The 16275-nt window shown below is 41.5% G+C and overlaps 1 protein-coding gene and 1 pseudogene across 1 annotated transcript; both read right to left on the reverse strand.

Moving 5' to 3' along the window:
- Positions 1 to 8350: 8350 nt before the first annotated feature.
- On the reverse strand, positions 8351 to 10514 carry LOC111896321 (protein translocase subunit SECA2, chloroplastic). The gene is made up of 4 exons (XM_052770067.1): positions 9876 to 10514; positions 9313 to 9408; positions 9147 to 9232; positions 8351 to 9018 (listed from the first exon to the last, which is right to left on the reverse strand). Exons 1-4 carry the CDS (start codon positions 9951 to 9953, stop codon positions 8895 to 8897), a joined length of 384 nt encoding a protein of 127 aa, XP_052626027.1. The 5' UTR covers positions 9954 to 10514; the 3' UTR covers positions 8351 to 8894.
- A 1401-nt stretch (positions 10515 to 11915) lies between these two features.
- On the reverse strand, positions 11916 to 13644 carry LOC111896318 (probable E3 ubiquitin-protein ligase BAH1-like 1; annotated as a pseudogene).
- Between the last annotated feature and the right edge of the window lie 2631 nt (positions 13645 to 16275).

Genomic DNA, 16275 nt, shown 5'->3' on the forward strand with positions numbered 1-16275 from the left:
ATTGAGAATCTTGTCAATAATGGGAATGTTGATAACACTTTTAACTGGGGTTGGTCCAATGGTTACCCAACCGCAACGGACTCATCACCTCGGTTCACACCGGAACGTCCCTATGTCCCACCAGACCGCAATTTCTTATTTCCAGTCAATAACAAAACATTTCCTGAGTATATCCAAGCCCACTTTGGAAAACTTCATGATTTGAGTAATAATTGTGTTATAGAGGAAATTCTCCCTGAATCTTCTACTCATGTCAACAACATAGATTCTCAGACATCATCCGTAGTTGATGAGGAAATCGTTATTGAAAGTCCTGAAGTCTCTTTAGACTTCCCGTCCTTATAGTCCGACCGCAGTATCTCTGACTGCATTCACATACCACAATCTGTCCCATTACCTAATATCAATTGTCCCAAAGAAGTATTCACTAAGACTTACTCTACGGTAGTCCAAAACACTACTCCACTAATTGAAGTCAAGAGTTCTGTGATCATTGAGCCAATTAATCATGAATTACCAATTGAAAATTTTGAGTTTGGTCAATATTCTCAAAGTCCTAATTTCTCAAGTTCGGATGAATTGAGTCACTATTTTTCAAAAACCTCTAAAGATTCTTGGAAACCGCAATTAAATATCACTGACTGCGGTTCTCCTAAGACCGAAGCAAAAAGAGTTTATAAAGAAGAATTTCCTTCTTGTGGCAAGCAACGAGAAATTTGCTCAAAATTCAAGGAATCTATGAAATGTCCTGAATCAAAAAGTCTTGGGAAGTTTATTTTCTCAAATTATCATTTCAAGAAAACTGTTTCCAAGAAAACAAAAAGAAAGGAGTTCACTGTTTCTGACAATACTCAAAAACAATCCAAACATGAGGATAAGTCTTTTCGTTCAAATGGATTTCAAATCTATTCTATTAATGACCCAAAATGGAAGGGTATCTTACCTATTCCAACCATTTCAGTATCACAATCCTAAAAATGGAAAGGAATTTTGCCAACTCTGGCACTCAAAAAGTCATTTCAAACGTTTAAGAAATCACATCACAAAAGGTCATCACGTATCTTCACACCTGCCAGACCTGCACAAAACACCTTTTCAAAACACACAAACAAAAAGGTCAAATCTGACAATCCTCGGAATGGACAAAAACACACTTTATCTTCAAAACCTCAGACCAGGTCAAAGGTCAGGAAAAATGACAAAAAGTTCTCTTGTCAATGTCAATGTGAAAGAATTCAAAAAAATTCCAACACCCAGGATTTCAGGGTCAATCCTAATAATTACTCACAATCTCACAAAACTCCAAAGATCTTCAAACACCCAGGACTAGGTTTGAAAGTTGACTTAAAACCTGTCCCTGCCACCTCCCATCATGCATTGATTAACACATCGTATGTGACCTTGGGCTCCAAACTCACTTTGGTGCCCAAATTAACCACTTAAATTTGTAGGCATTGTGCAAGGAGGATCAAGAAGAAGAATGGTTGATTGACAGTGCCTGCTCCTTGCACATGACCGGAAGGTTAGAATACCTTTGGGATTTCAGGCCTATATGCAATGGTGGAAATGTTACCTTTGGAAACAATGCAAATGGCATCATACGAGGCTACGGTGCTCTCACCACGGGGAATTTTTCCATTCAAAAGGTTGCTTATGTAGAAAGTCTTAAACACAATCTCATCAGTGTTGGCCAACTATGTAAAGCAGGTCATCGAGTGGAATTTGATGATCAATTCTGTTACATAATGACGGGTGACCGAAGCAATTGCTTAATCCAGTCTCGCTCCGAAGGCACAATGTATCCTCTGGATGTTTCTCTCATCATTGGTAAACCGCAACTGTGTTTTCTTTCTAAAGCTGTATCTGAAGTCAGCTGTCTATGGCACCGCAAGCTAGCTCATCTCAACTTCAGATACACCAACAATCTAGTCACTGGAGAACTAGTCCGCAGTCTCCCTATTCTCAAATTCAACAACGATACTCTCTGTCCAGCTTGTGAATGTGGAAAACAAGTCAAAGCAAGTCACCCTCTGATAATGGATTCATCAATTTCAGAACCTCTAGAACTATTACACATTGATCTCTGCGGTCCTTCAACTGTAGCCAGTCTCCACCACAAAAAATACATACTAGTTATTGTTGATGATTTCACTCGCTTTACATGGGTCTTCTTCCTTAGACTCAAATCAGAGACAACGCAGATCTTTATTAACTTCATCAAAGAAATAGAACTTCAGATCAAGCTTCCAATCAGATGCATCCACAGTAATAATGGAACCGAGTTTACTCATCATCTTCTCAACAGTTTCTTGGTGTCCAAGGGTATTTCTCACAACTTCTCAGCACCCTACACTCCACAACAAAATGGTGTCGTCGAACGAAGAAACCGCACATTAGTAGAAGCAGTCAGATCCATGCTTAACTTCGCCCATCTTCCTCTCTACTTTTGGGCTGAAGCTGTAGCAACTACGTGCTTTGTCCAGAACCGAAGCATTGTGTGCAAACGTCTCAACAAAACACCATACGAAGGTCTTAACAACCGCAAGCCGAATGTTCGTTTCTTTCATATTTGTGGGTGTAGATGTTTCGTGATCAACAACAGAGATCAGCTTAATAAATTTGCACCAAAGTCTGATGAGGGCATCTTCCTTGGTTATTCCACTAACAAGGTTGCTTATCGAGTCCTTATCAGACGTACAAGGCTGATCATTGAAAGCTTCGATGTGAAATTCGATGATTCTCACATCCGCGATGCCCCTTCATCCACTGAAACCACCGCAATCATGGAATGTGACATTCCTGCATCTTCTGGCCCTTTAAACCTAGTAGAAGTCAATTCTGATGATCTCTTTGAACCGGTTGAAACGGCAAAACTATCAGAAGTTCTTATATCTCCCACCGCTTAACAACAACATGTTGACATCTCTGGACCATCTACATCCGAAGAAGTTTCTCTCAAGACTTCCACCTCTCCGGTTGAGGGGGAAAGCTCTACTCCAGATCTAGCTGCAACCATCGAGGTTCCAGTACTTGATGTTGTTCAAGTTCCTGCCAGCAGAGAAGCATTTCCATCAAATGAATCATCAGATTCGGATGATGAACTCAGAGAGAATATTGATACTAGAACCGATCCAAGAATTGTCACTCTCCCACCTGCAGTCCAGGGGGAACCCTCTCAGGTTCCAGATAGACTCCTTTCAACAATCCAGAGGGAACCTATCAAAGAAAATGTCTCTCTCACTCCAACAAGTCAAGATGACTCAGCAGGCTGTTCTCAAATCCAGGGGAACTTCCTTCCTCACTTGAAGCAACCTCTGATATTGAAAACATTCCTTCTACCACAGCTGCTGATCATCTGATGCCTCGCCTACATGTATGGATGAAGGATCACCCACCAGGTCAAATTATTGGGATTCCATCCGCAGGTATACAAACTCGATCTGCCAAAGATGTAACGTCCCAAAATTCAAGACTAAAAATTTCTTTTAATAAAATATTGAAGTAAAATCATCGATTCGAAGCATAATCAAAGTAATAGTTTTCAAAACACATGTTCATTATCAGAGTAAAACATTCCTAGGCTGACTAATCTATGGTGTGTGCCATGCGATCATCCCGAGCTCCATCATCCGCTACCGGAAGTACCTGAAACCAAAACTGAAAACCGTAAGCACAAAGATTAGTGAGTTCCCCCATCATACCTCATACCATACAATCACATAACATACACATATTGTCAGGCATACCTGGGTGCCCGACCTACCCCTTCGGTCCTCTCGACCGGATACTGGCTAGCATATCTGGGTGTTGGCCTCCCCTTCGGTCCTCTCGACTGGATATTGACTAGTATATCTGGGAGCTTACCTCCCATTCGGTCCTCTCGACCGGATACTGACTAGCATATCTGGGTGCTGGTCTCCCCTTCGGTCCTCTCGACCGGGTACTGACTAGCATATCTGGGTGCTGGTCTCCCCTTCGGTCCTCTCGACCGGGTACTGGGGACTATTTCACCCCCTACTACTACCACATAACACATATATCACATAATCTATCTAGCATGGCTGGGCACGACCGCCCCTTCGGCCCTATCGACCGGTAGTCTGGAGGACTATCTCCCCCTACCGCCTCTAACTCATATAACAGATCATGCTAGCATGTAAACATAATATCACATACTGTCAGACGTATCTGGGGTGTCTGACTACCCTTCGGTCCTAACAACCGATCTCTACTGATGAGTCATGAAACCCCATCCATGCTACCACTGATAGTGAGATACGGGCCCAACCCACACTCACTCTTTCCCTAACTTGGGCCTCGCCCCTGGTCTGCTGCTAATGAGATGTGGAACACCATCCACACTCTGCTATTGGTGAGATGCGGGACCTCACCCACACTCACCTCCCTACCTGGCACATACAAGTATCACACAGACAACAAGTATAAACTATCACATAAACCATTCCTTGGGCACCCGCCCGCTATCACTGGACCTCGTCCTGAATATCATACTAGCATACTGTGCCTAGGGCTAACCCCCGGGTCTTCTACTCATAACTACATGGGCCGGCATTGTGGCCGTAGACCCATTCATACAAAAGGGAAACTCACCTGCACTGGCTAAACTTGCTGATGATCCCACTTGCTGCCAACCGGCAACTCTCTGAACTCCTGCTCCACTAGCTCCCCGAGCTACCAATATCAATGCAACACTTAGTCTAACTGACCCCCGACAGTCAACCAAGTCAATTCTGGTCTAAGTCAAAGTCTTGGTCAAAGTCAACCTTCCAGGTCAACCCTACTCGTCGAGTTCTTATGCTCAAAGTCCTTCCAATCACGACTTGACTCGCCGAGTCATCCCCTGACTCTCCGAGTCTACTGATTCCCGAATCCTGTCCTGTCCAACTCACTAAGTCCTTGCTCGACTCACTGACTCGAGTCTTAACTCGAAGGTTTTGGGGTTTCATGAACTGACTCGCCGAGTCCGAGAACAGACTCGCCGAGTACAAGGCAATCTTCATCCAACTCGCCGAGTTGTTCTTCCAACTCGCCAAGTTCATGCCCAACTTCATCCGACTCGACGAGTTTTTCATCCCACTCGTCGAGTTCCTCCTCATCTTCAAGCTAATCACCGAGTCCACTCGAAGGACTCGCCGAGTCCATTCCGATCTAGATACATGCAGAGGACTTTTGAGTCATGCATGGACTCCAAACTGTAGATCTACCCTTCCCAAGCCTATTCCTCACGTAAAGTTGCAAACTTTACGTGTAGAGAAGGAGATCTAGGCAAAATACACCATAAATTAGGGTTTAAGGCAAGAAAGCTCCATAATCGACTCAACGGCTGATGCTTTATCGGATTCTAAACCAAAACAAGCATGGATCTGAGGTAGCAACCTCAGATCTGGACTTCAAGCTCGAGATAGATCTTAAACATGGCTTAAAAGCCCCAAAACTCATAACCAAAGAAGATCTAAAGGAGAGGAACGACTTAATACCTTCAATACCTCAGAAGGGTTCCCCAATCTTCAGATCCAAGTCCACTCCTTGATGCTTCAATGATTCCCACTTCTTCTTCTTCCTTTAAATCACTCAAAATGGCTAAAATCGTGAATAAGCACAATGGAGACTTAGGGTGCGGTGTTCTGGGTGTGAGAGACAGTAAAGGAACCCTAGGGGAGAGAATGAGACGATTAAAAAGGCTCCAAGCCCCGAATTTAGGGTTTTCCTCGTACAGACCAGACTCGCCGAGTCGGTTACTTACTCCTCGACCCGGATCCCGCTCGGACTCGCAGAGTCAGTCCATGACTCGCCGAGTCCCTCCTTAAAGTTATGGTTTCCTTTCCTTTCTTGACCTTCAAAACTTTGGGTGTTACAACTCTCCCCCACTTAAACTAAACTTCGTCCTCGAAGTTTGCTATGGCCCACCGCCTGCGATCTGCCTCCAATACCCCACCAATTATTCCAACACCCGCGGCCTACCTTTGCTGGTCTTCTGCCCGGTCATTCCGACTAACACTAATCCCTGCGAATAATAATCCTGGGTTAACCCTGACCCTGAACATCCTGAAAGCACAACTTACGCAACCGACAATCCTTCTGGTACCCTCTGATTACTGCACTGAACCCGCAGGGACTCACCCCTTCTTTCCTTGCGCAATTTCCTTGCCTTACCGAGGCAAAGCTCCATAACCAACTATTTCCTCTGTCCCTGTGAAGGTCCTATCCTTCACGAACTCCATCACCCCCGGTATAACCAGCCCGGGTCATCACCGTCAGTGACCACTGACTCTCCTCTCTGTCGAAACTTGGTGTCGAGCCCTCCCGGTCAACTAACTGAATTCCACCATACACTACATACCCGCACTGCTACTGACTGAGAATTTCTGCTATCCCTCATCCGCCTTCCGGATGAACTGAGACCACCCTGGTCCCTACCAACCTATCAATGCCTGGACTGCCGGCCCCCACCGGTAGCTAGTCCCAACACCACTACTAGTCGCTCCCAGCGACTTCCGAAGAAACTTCGACCACCTATGACTGCTCAATCTAATCTGCCATTCAGGCACAACAAATGTGGGATCCCCAATCCCCTATCTCAACACTAAGGTCCTTACCAGGTCCCACCTGCTGCTAAAACTCTCGGGCCTCGCCCACGGGTCCCACCCGTCTCTAACCTTCTAGTCCCACTAGTCTAACCACTCTCGCTCGGGCCTCGCCCACGGGTCTCACCCTACTATATCCTGGAGCGGCCTCTCCCAAGGTCTCACCTCTCTAGGGCTATACAGGAAAACTCCTTATCATTCTCATCCACTACCCATTCCCGATCCCTAACTGATCACTAGGAGATAAGGGCCTCACCCCAACTCTGCTAACAAAGCTTCTAAGGAATGCTACGGCTTACCCGTAGTCTTACAACACTTCCACCACTGACTGCTAGTGAATGCTACGGCTGCCCCATAGTCTTACATCACTGACTGCTAATACAAGGCACCCATGTGCCATTAGCTCTCAAGGTCCTCATTCCGACTCCCTCGAGTCCTTAGGGCGATCCACAACCTGAATTCCCAACCACGTACTAACCATTACCATCACACGCACCAGCTGATGGGGAGTTTCTCAAACTCCCAACCCTGAATCCTCAATCCATCACAGGCTGAACTACTCCTTTTCCTTCTCGGAGGTCACGCGCCCATTTTGGGTCGGTGTGCTCCCACCATTGCACACTCGGAGGATTCTCCCCCACTTCGATCCTGTTTACCCCTTGATGTTAAAACTCAAAGGAAATCCCAATCCTTACTACCATTCCATAGACAATCTGCTGAGGAACCCAAGCTTACCATAGCTCAGGATCTAACCAAACCATCTCTAAAACTATGCTACTCCAACTTAGCGAGACGTACCAAGTCCCTCCCAAGCATGCTATAGTTACTGCATCCTTTGCAACCTTCTTCAATAGAGCACATCCCCTAACTACCATACAAATATCCAAGGTATGCAGATGGCATATAACATGATCACAAGCAAGCCACACCATAATACAATACTCATACCAAAATTGATGCAGAACCATAACAATATAATCATGCACAAATAAAAGAACCGAAAACGGTAATTTCATACCTGCAACGTCCGGCGCTGCTCGCGTCTTCATGGTGGCCATCTGAAAATCCCTGCCTCCTATCGCAGGCGCCTCTGCACAGCCCTGCCGGCCGGCCGTGATCCTCAAGGTTGCAGGGGTAGGTGCCATAACCCGTCCTGCCGAAAGCAAACTGGGACACTGGGCACTACTAGAAAAAAGGCCTTTTACGACGCTCATTGCGCGTCGTAAAACGCTTAGACGACGCGCAAATGCGTGTCAAGGAAGGCCCTGTCATAAAGAGAGACGACGCGCTTTTGCGCGTCGTCTATAGACGACGCGCATTTATGACGCGCATTTACGACGCGCGGTTATGACACGCAATGCGTATCAAGGAAGGCCCTGTCATAAAGGAAGACGATACGCATTTGCGTGTCGTAACCTTACGACGCGCGTGTTTATGACACGCAATGCGTATCAAGGAAGCCCCTGTCAAGAAAGGCCATGTCATAAATAAAGATGACACACATTTTTGCGTATCATAATTTTAAATGTTTTAAAAAAATATTATTTATAGATTTACTAATTTTTCATATTAAATAATACATTTGAAATCTCATAATAATAAATAAAATACCATAAATAACAAAGATAATTCATTTCACTAATATGTCAAATACAAATAATTATTCCAATAGTGAGTAAATGTTATAAAAAAATGAACTCATTTATATACAATTGCATTATCTAGCTTACTATGTGCCAACAACTTCTATCTTTTTCCTTCTCTGCATAAACTTCATTAGCAGCATCCTAAAGAACTTCTATCTTTTTCATCAGCAACATGCTCAAAAACTTCTATCTTCGGGACTCATGCAAAGATGTCCCAATGACATGGAGACCACCAAGTCGTTTGACTTCCAATCCTTCATGAAAGCAATGAATCTCACAGTCCTTTAGAACCGATAAATAGGCAATTGCAATGCAAGGACCAAGAGGGTACATCTCTGACTGTTCTTCCACAAGCCTTTGCAGTTCATCTAAACCCATTGACTGGCTCATTTCAATTGACTCTGAAATTATAGATTTTGCCTTCTCATATGTCCAACTCTTGTTCTCACTTTTGCCCACGTATTTAGCTGCGTTATTTACCCAAAACCATATATCATTCACATTAACGTTAGGGCCAAATGAAAGAATAGCTACCTATTTCTAATTACCAGCATCCTACTCTCAGTTTTTTTTTTCGTATCAAGACATTGTACTGAAAACAATAATCAAGTCGCCATGTTACATACATGGTTAACCCAAAATCCTATCTATTTTCATTGATAAATCCTATAAAAAGTAGACAACAAACCTTTGGTCGTGCATTGAGGACATTGTGGGGAATCTTGCTAGCCCTCAGCAAAGCAGATAGATATTCTGAGTTCTCGACACTGCACCAATAAATAAATAAATAAATAAAGATAAGAAAATATCTTCACACTTGGTTGCATGCATAAAGATGCAGAATGAATACTACAAAATCACAAGTGAAGAATGAATTTCATTGAAGTAGTAGTACCTAGTGGTCCCCACTAAAACAGGACGACCAACTCTGAACATGCTTTCAACTTCTGCACGAACATATTCCCATTTACCACGAGCATTCTATTTGCAAAACAATTAGAAGCACTGTTAAAGATGATAAAAGGGTAGAATGGTTATTGAACAGAATAATAATTTCTTACTGCAAAAGCTTGGATAGGTAAATCGTGACGAATATTTGCCATATTTGTGGGAACTTCAATAACAAGCATCTGGAACATTTTCAAGAACTCCTTTTCCTGTAAATATTGACAATGCATCATAAGTCGAGAAAGATATCCTGTAGTTGATTCAGCTCGAGAACAATATGTAATTCGAGGATAAATGAAATAAATAACAACGTACTTTCATATATCTGTTTACAATAGAATCCTACTATCATCCTTTTCATATTACAACAATGGATTTGAAAAATCTAAACAATAATAGCAATGTCTTTCAAAATGAACAGCACTTTTCACGGCTATAATTTGATAGAATTTTTAAAGTACAACATCCTAAAAAGAAAAAAAATGAAAGTATACAGCTATAACCATAAGTGGTATAGTTTTCAAAGTACAGTGCCTTATGAAAGATATCTTTTTAAAGAGTATGCTAGTATGGTAGAAAGCAATGAAAGTAGGATGCTATAACACACAAATAGATGAAAACAAGTAGTTATTGTTACTTGTTATATTTTTAGCCCATATAGAAAGTGAATACTTACTTCAGTTTTTGCAGTTCCTGTCATCCCTGAAAGCTTTGGATAAAGCTTAAACATTGATTGGTATGTGATTTGTGCCATTACAACTGAATCAGCCTGCAAAGCCCAAGAGGAATACAAGGTAATAGCTTTAAACAAGAGTTGTCAAAAAGAATGATGATGTGGCAGGCAATCGCAATATATACCTGGATTGGTAACCCTTCTTTTGCCTCCACAGCCAGGTGAATCCCCTCTGACCATCGTCTTTTTTCTTCCACTCTCCCCGTCAACTTCAAATGAACATTAATTTACAGCAATATAACTAGTTTTTTCTCCTAAAATAAAAATACGATGTTTTTAATACCTCGTTTATTATAAGAACTTTCCCATTTTTAACAATGTACTAGACATCTTGGCGATAGAACTCCCATTTTTAACAATTTGCAGCTCCTCCAGCCATTGTGCCCAACATATACAAATTAATTTCAATGATTTTTTTTCATAGATTGAGATGCTGCAAAAAAAAAAAACAAAAAACAAAATTAAACGAGTGTTTTTGAAGACTATTTAATGCTTTCAAATCATGTTGCTTTCGATTCATAATTAATTATTAATCAAGTAAAGATATATTATAATTTAGAAGGAGAAATGCATACATATATAGCCTCCCATGCTAGCTCGGGAATCTGCAGCAACCATCACACCTTCCTTAAAAATAAAAGCCAAAGTTGTTGTTCCCTTTGCTGGTTTTACCATTTGGATAGAATTCTTCTGAAATCCATCAAACTGAAGCAAAGGATTTGATGTAGTGTTTTAGCAATATATACATTCACTTAATATCTAGTAGAAAGGAAAAGAGAAAAAGGCAAGAATTGTAAAGAAACTCACATCTGATGTAACTGGTAGGTCAAATGAAGGGGCATCAGAAAGCAGGTCGTCACTTCCTCCATAGAGTGGTGCACTTGTGCAGTTTAAATGTACCTCACGAACAAACTGTGAATGTCTCCGGCGGGTGGTCCGGAAGTGGCAACCGGAGCGGCGGTGGGACTGCGGCCAATTCCAGAGGATTATTTTCAAAATACTATTCCGTCGTTACAGGTGGCGGCTGCATTGCTGCCACCTGGCACTTATCTTTCGCAATATGATCAGAATCCTCAAGGGAGTCATCGGTGGGTCCCGCTAGTGAAATTCCTCAAGTGCCTGTGAATGTTTTGGTTTCTAAAGAGTCGTTTGGACTTCCGGATGGCGGTGTGCCGCCACAATCCATGGCTCCTCCACCTGTTGCCATGCCGCCACTTCAGGCGGTGGTCAACGCTCCGACGTTGACCCAACCACTTGATTTAAGCTCCCTTGAAGGTCTGGGAGCTGTTAATGTAGTGAAACCTTCTGAGCCTCCTCTTCCAACATCTGTGCGACTTGGACAGGTGGATAAGTTTTTCTTTTTAAAATTTTTTATCATATAAAATAAGTAGATTACAGTTTCGGTCCCGAACTTTTGTCTCTTACAATTTTGGTCCTTTTGGTTTCTAAGTAAAATATGTTGTTTTGGGGAACAAAGTTGCAAAAATCTGTTGTACTCAGGGACTAAAAAAATAGTCAAATAAGGATGAAAAATGCAATAAAAACCTTTTGGGGACGTGAATTGCAAAAATGAGGTAGATTGAAGGACCAAAAATATAACTAAATGAAAAAGAATATGCATTATTAAAATTGTTTTCATAAATAATAGGTTCCACGTGGGGCTGGTGCTTCAATTTGTTTCAATATTGGGCTAGTGCATCTTGAACAAAATCAACTACCAGATGCGTTATCTTGTTTTGATGAAGCTTTTCTTGCATTAGCAAATGACAATTCTCGTGGAGCTGATGTAAGGGAACAAGCCACAATTAGTGCTCAGTATAAAATCGCAGTCACCCTACTTCAGGTATTATTATTATTATTTAAAATTTTAAAACTTAAAACGGAACTCAAATTTACACAATCGCAGTCACCCTACTTCAGGTATAATTATTATTATTATTATTCAAACCATCTATTGCATTGACATAATTACCCTCGGCCACATCAATGTTCATTAAGTCTTTCCTCCCATTCTTTTCTAAACCTGCAAATGCCACATTAATGCTCAGTAAGATTCATTTAAAATGTAAATATGTCAAGAGTTTATTGCAATAAAATACGCTGCTTGTTTACCTTTGTTTTAGAAGTAAATCTAGTTCAGTTATGCGTCCTGCATTACCAAATACTTCATCTTTGGCTTGCAGATTTCACCCCTTTAAACATCAAAACAAATCCTGATGAACAAGCACACATCATGCAAAAGATATGTCCACGGCTCAACGCGTATGGATGAAAAACAGTAGCTGAGGATCAAGAGTAAAAGCGTTTTACAATTTATGTAATCTTAAGCTATGAACTTTTCATAATTTCAATATATAGTCAGTCATACCAAGCATAGAGCACAAGTTAGACTGTATTCCAGAATTACATAATCTGGAAGCACCAATTTCAATACAAGTTTTGAAATTATAACGCTGAGATCACAAGAGAAATAACTACAAAGCTCATAGCAGATCTTTTCATTTGATTCACTGAAATTCATATAAAAAGCCACCAGTTCAGTCAACCATGGTGATTGTAAGATCTCCAAGTGTTCAGCCTGAAGCTTAGACCTAAAGTTCACGCCACTTACAGAGTTGTGCACCTGAAAAACAAACATAAATCATAATCGCAACACGTCAATCCAAAAAGAAAAGAAAAAATAGCAATCTAAAGAAAGAATAGGATATTTGCTTACTTTGTCGTATTTCTTAAGAATTTTCCTAAGAGCTATAGCATTCATGATAACATATTTGATTAACATCTGCCCTTCTAGTACAAGTGCTTGTTGATCATTTTTGAAACATTGAAACAAGTGTAGTAACTGTCTTAGCATACGAGTTTTGCAATTAAGTTGGCCAAGATGTCTGACTCTAGAGCTAATACACCCCATTATATCAAAATCTTCTTTCATTATCTCGCTGAAGAACATTCGATCACACCCTACATTCATAAACAAATCATGAATAAAAACATCACAATCGTATACAATACATAAGACACATATTCATGGTCTGTTCTTAAAATTTATGTAATGTCAAAATTGGTAGTTCATAAGAGTCAGCAAGTGTAAAGAGCAGGATTACTAATTATAAACAATACAAACAAATGCATTAAGAATCGCAGAATCAGACATTGATGCTAGGGATGGAACTTCCCAGTTCCCACCACCAACAGTAAGAAGTACTCTCATCCAATCTAGTTATAGTTTCCCGTGACAATCTGATCCTAACCGACTAGTCAAATCTCCAATACTTTTAGAGTCAAAAAAGTTTGTCTTGTGAAAAAAGTGAGGTTACAAATGATGTTGATATATTATAATGATGTTTTTGTCCAGAAAGATTCATATAACCTCCTGAGCAGATTACTAATAAAAATGGATTTATTGGGCAAATTGAACCTAGATACCAAGTCTTGTAGTTCAATCATCTTGTGCTCGAGTTCTTTTGTTGCATATAGATAGACAAGATAGCCAAAAGTGGTCTCATCGGGGTGAACACCTAACAGAGACATTATGTCGAGCAACTTGTGTGCATCAGTAACTGATTCTTGTTCAAGGAAACAACCATACAAAATCGTGTTATAAGCAGACAAAGTAAGTTTGTGATATATCAACCAATAGATCTGATAGTACATAAAAAATATCTAAAATGAAAAAAAAAACATGTTTATATACCTTCCCTGTACCGTCCATGGCGACTATAAGAGTGTAAGTTCGTTTAGAAGGAAAGGAGAGACGTATGTGAGAATTGATATTTTGGAAGGGTGATTGAGTTATGAAGAGTGAAGTGGAGTCGAGCTTCGAAGAGCAGTAGAGCCAGAAGAAAAGAGGCGGAGTAGCAGCAGGGGATTTAGGACCGAAGAGTTGGGATGCTGGTGTAAGAAAAGTTGAAATTATCGCCAAAGTAAACCCTAATTCAGAGCTTGGAGTCCGTAAAAATGCTGATAGCTGGTAGCAAGTGGTGAATGGGGGATGGATGAGTATTGAATATGATCTAGGGCTCATTGTTGTTTGTAGTTGGTATCATGGTTGCAGAGCGCCAAAAATCTGAAAGGGAGAAAGATTCATAACTGCACAGTGCTAATAGGGTTTCTTCGATAGAGGATTTTACATCAGAAGGAGGAGATGCATCACTTTGATAACATCAACATCAAAAAGATGAAAGGGAGATGATTGGAGAACAAGCGGGGTTTTGAATTTTTTGGGATTTCATTTCCCACCTTTTATTAAAGGATGGAGGCGCATTTCACCCAAAAAATATAAAACGACATTGTTACACGATACCCGTTTAACATAGGTGCCCTCCGTGTTTCTAAATTTTTTCTATTGGACACCAATTTCAGGGTACGCAAAAATGCGCGTCCACTACCCTTCATATTTCTAAAAACTAACAATATTTTTAGGACACACAGAAAAAGCGTATCGTAAATCAGCGAGTGTCATTGTTTGCGCGTCATTAAAGGGTATATTTCTTGTAGTGGGGCCTTCTTGTGGCCCCGCCGGTTGCAGTGAAAGCATATCAAGTCGGATCCCTGAGTGGTGGTAATAGTACAATCCCTGCTAAAATAACCAGTCCGACCGCACTTGAAGCAGCAAGACTCACCACCGCTACCACTCCTGCACGCGCCCTTGTGCGCCCTGCCACACTTCCCGCACCAACTGCGGTCCTGATAATCCCATGATCTCGAATCCGACCCCTTGGGCCTTTTGCCCGAACCCGCGGCTACCTGAACCTCATCCGACTTCCTCTTCCGGATCTGCTCCAAATCAATTTCCCTTTCTCTGGCCCGAGACATAATATCTTCCAACATTTTGCAGCCGGACCTGCTCACGAACTCCCTGATGTCAGCCCTTAACATCTTGTGGCATCGGGCTTTCTTCATCTCCTCATCCGCGACGTACTGTGGAACAACTGGAAGGTGTTGACTACGATGAGACATACGCTCCGGTAGCTAGAATGGAAGCAATCAGAATATTCTTAGCATATGCCTCTCACAAAAACATCAAAGTGCACCAAATGGACGTTAAGAGTGCTTTTCTCAATGGGGAATTAAAAGAAGAGGTTTATCTTCAACAACCTCCCGGATTTGAAAGTATCGAGTTCCCTGATCATTGTTACAAGCTTCAGAAAGCTGTCTACGGTTTGAAACAAGCCCCTAGAGCTTGGTATGAAACTATTTCTGAATTCTTAGTCTCTTCAGGATACAAAAGAGGAGTGATTGATCCCACATTATTTAGAAAATCAAACGGGACTCACCTTATGCTTGTACAAATATATGTGGATGATATCATCTTCGGATCATCTGATCAAGGAATGGTGGATGAATTTGCTAAGCTCATGACAAAAAAATTTCAAATGAGCATGAATAGAGAGATGAACTTCTTTCTAGGTCTCCAAGTCAAACAAATTCAGCAAGGAATATTCATTCATCAAGAGAAATACACTACTGAACTTCTGAAGAAATACTCAATGGACAATTGTTCTTCTGCTAAGGTCCCTATGGCCTTCGGATATAAGATCTCTGTTGATCTCTCTGGTGAATCTGTGGATCACAAGACTTATAGAGGTATCATTGGTTCGCTAATATACCTCGCCGCAAGCAGACCTGACATTGTCTTCGCAACCGGTGTGTGTGCAAGGTACCAGGCTGATCCAAAAGTGTCACACATGACCGCAGCCAAACAAATTCTTTGGTATCTAAAAGGAAGTAACTCTATGGGTATATGGTACCCCGCAGGCAATGACTTCAGTCTTCAAGCATTTACTGATGCAGATCATGTCGGATGCAAACTTGATCAAAAAAGTACATCTGGTGGTTGCCAATTTTTAGGAGGAAGACTTGTCAGCTGGTCCTCGAGAAAACAAAGTTGTGTATCTTTATTTACCGTAGAAGCAGAATATGTGGCCGCAGCCAGCTGCTGTTCCCAAGTCATTTGGATGAAGACACAATTACAAGACTATGGGTACAGAATGTTGCGGATACCAATTTACTGTGACTCTGAAAGTGCCATAGCGATCTCTCACAATCCTATTCAGCACTCCAAGACAAAACATATTGAGTTACGGTATCATTTCATCAAAGATCATATCCTGAAAGGTAATATTGAACTCATCTTTCTTCCTACTCATGAAGAGATCGCTGATATTTTTACAAAAGCACTTGACTCTACAAAACTCAATGTATTCCTACAAATGTTGGGAATGATGAATCCAGACCCGCAATTCTTTTTGAATTGTTAGCTACCACAGACCATCCTTGGTCTCCGTTGCGGTTCTAACTGAGAATTACATATGATGGATGGTTTTTGTACCGCAGTCTAGGT

This window comes from Lactuca sativa, chromosome 3 (genome assembly GCF_002870075.4).
Source record: "Lactuca sativa cultivar Salinas chromosome 3, Lsat_Salinas_v11, whole genome shotgun sequence".
NCBI lineage: Eukaryota > Viridiplantae > Streptophyta > Magnoliopsida > Asterales > Asteraceae > Lactuca > Lactuca sativa.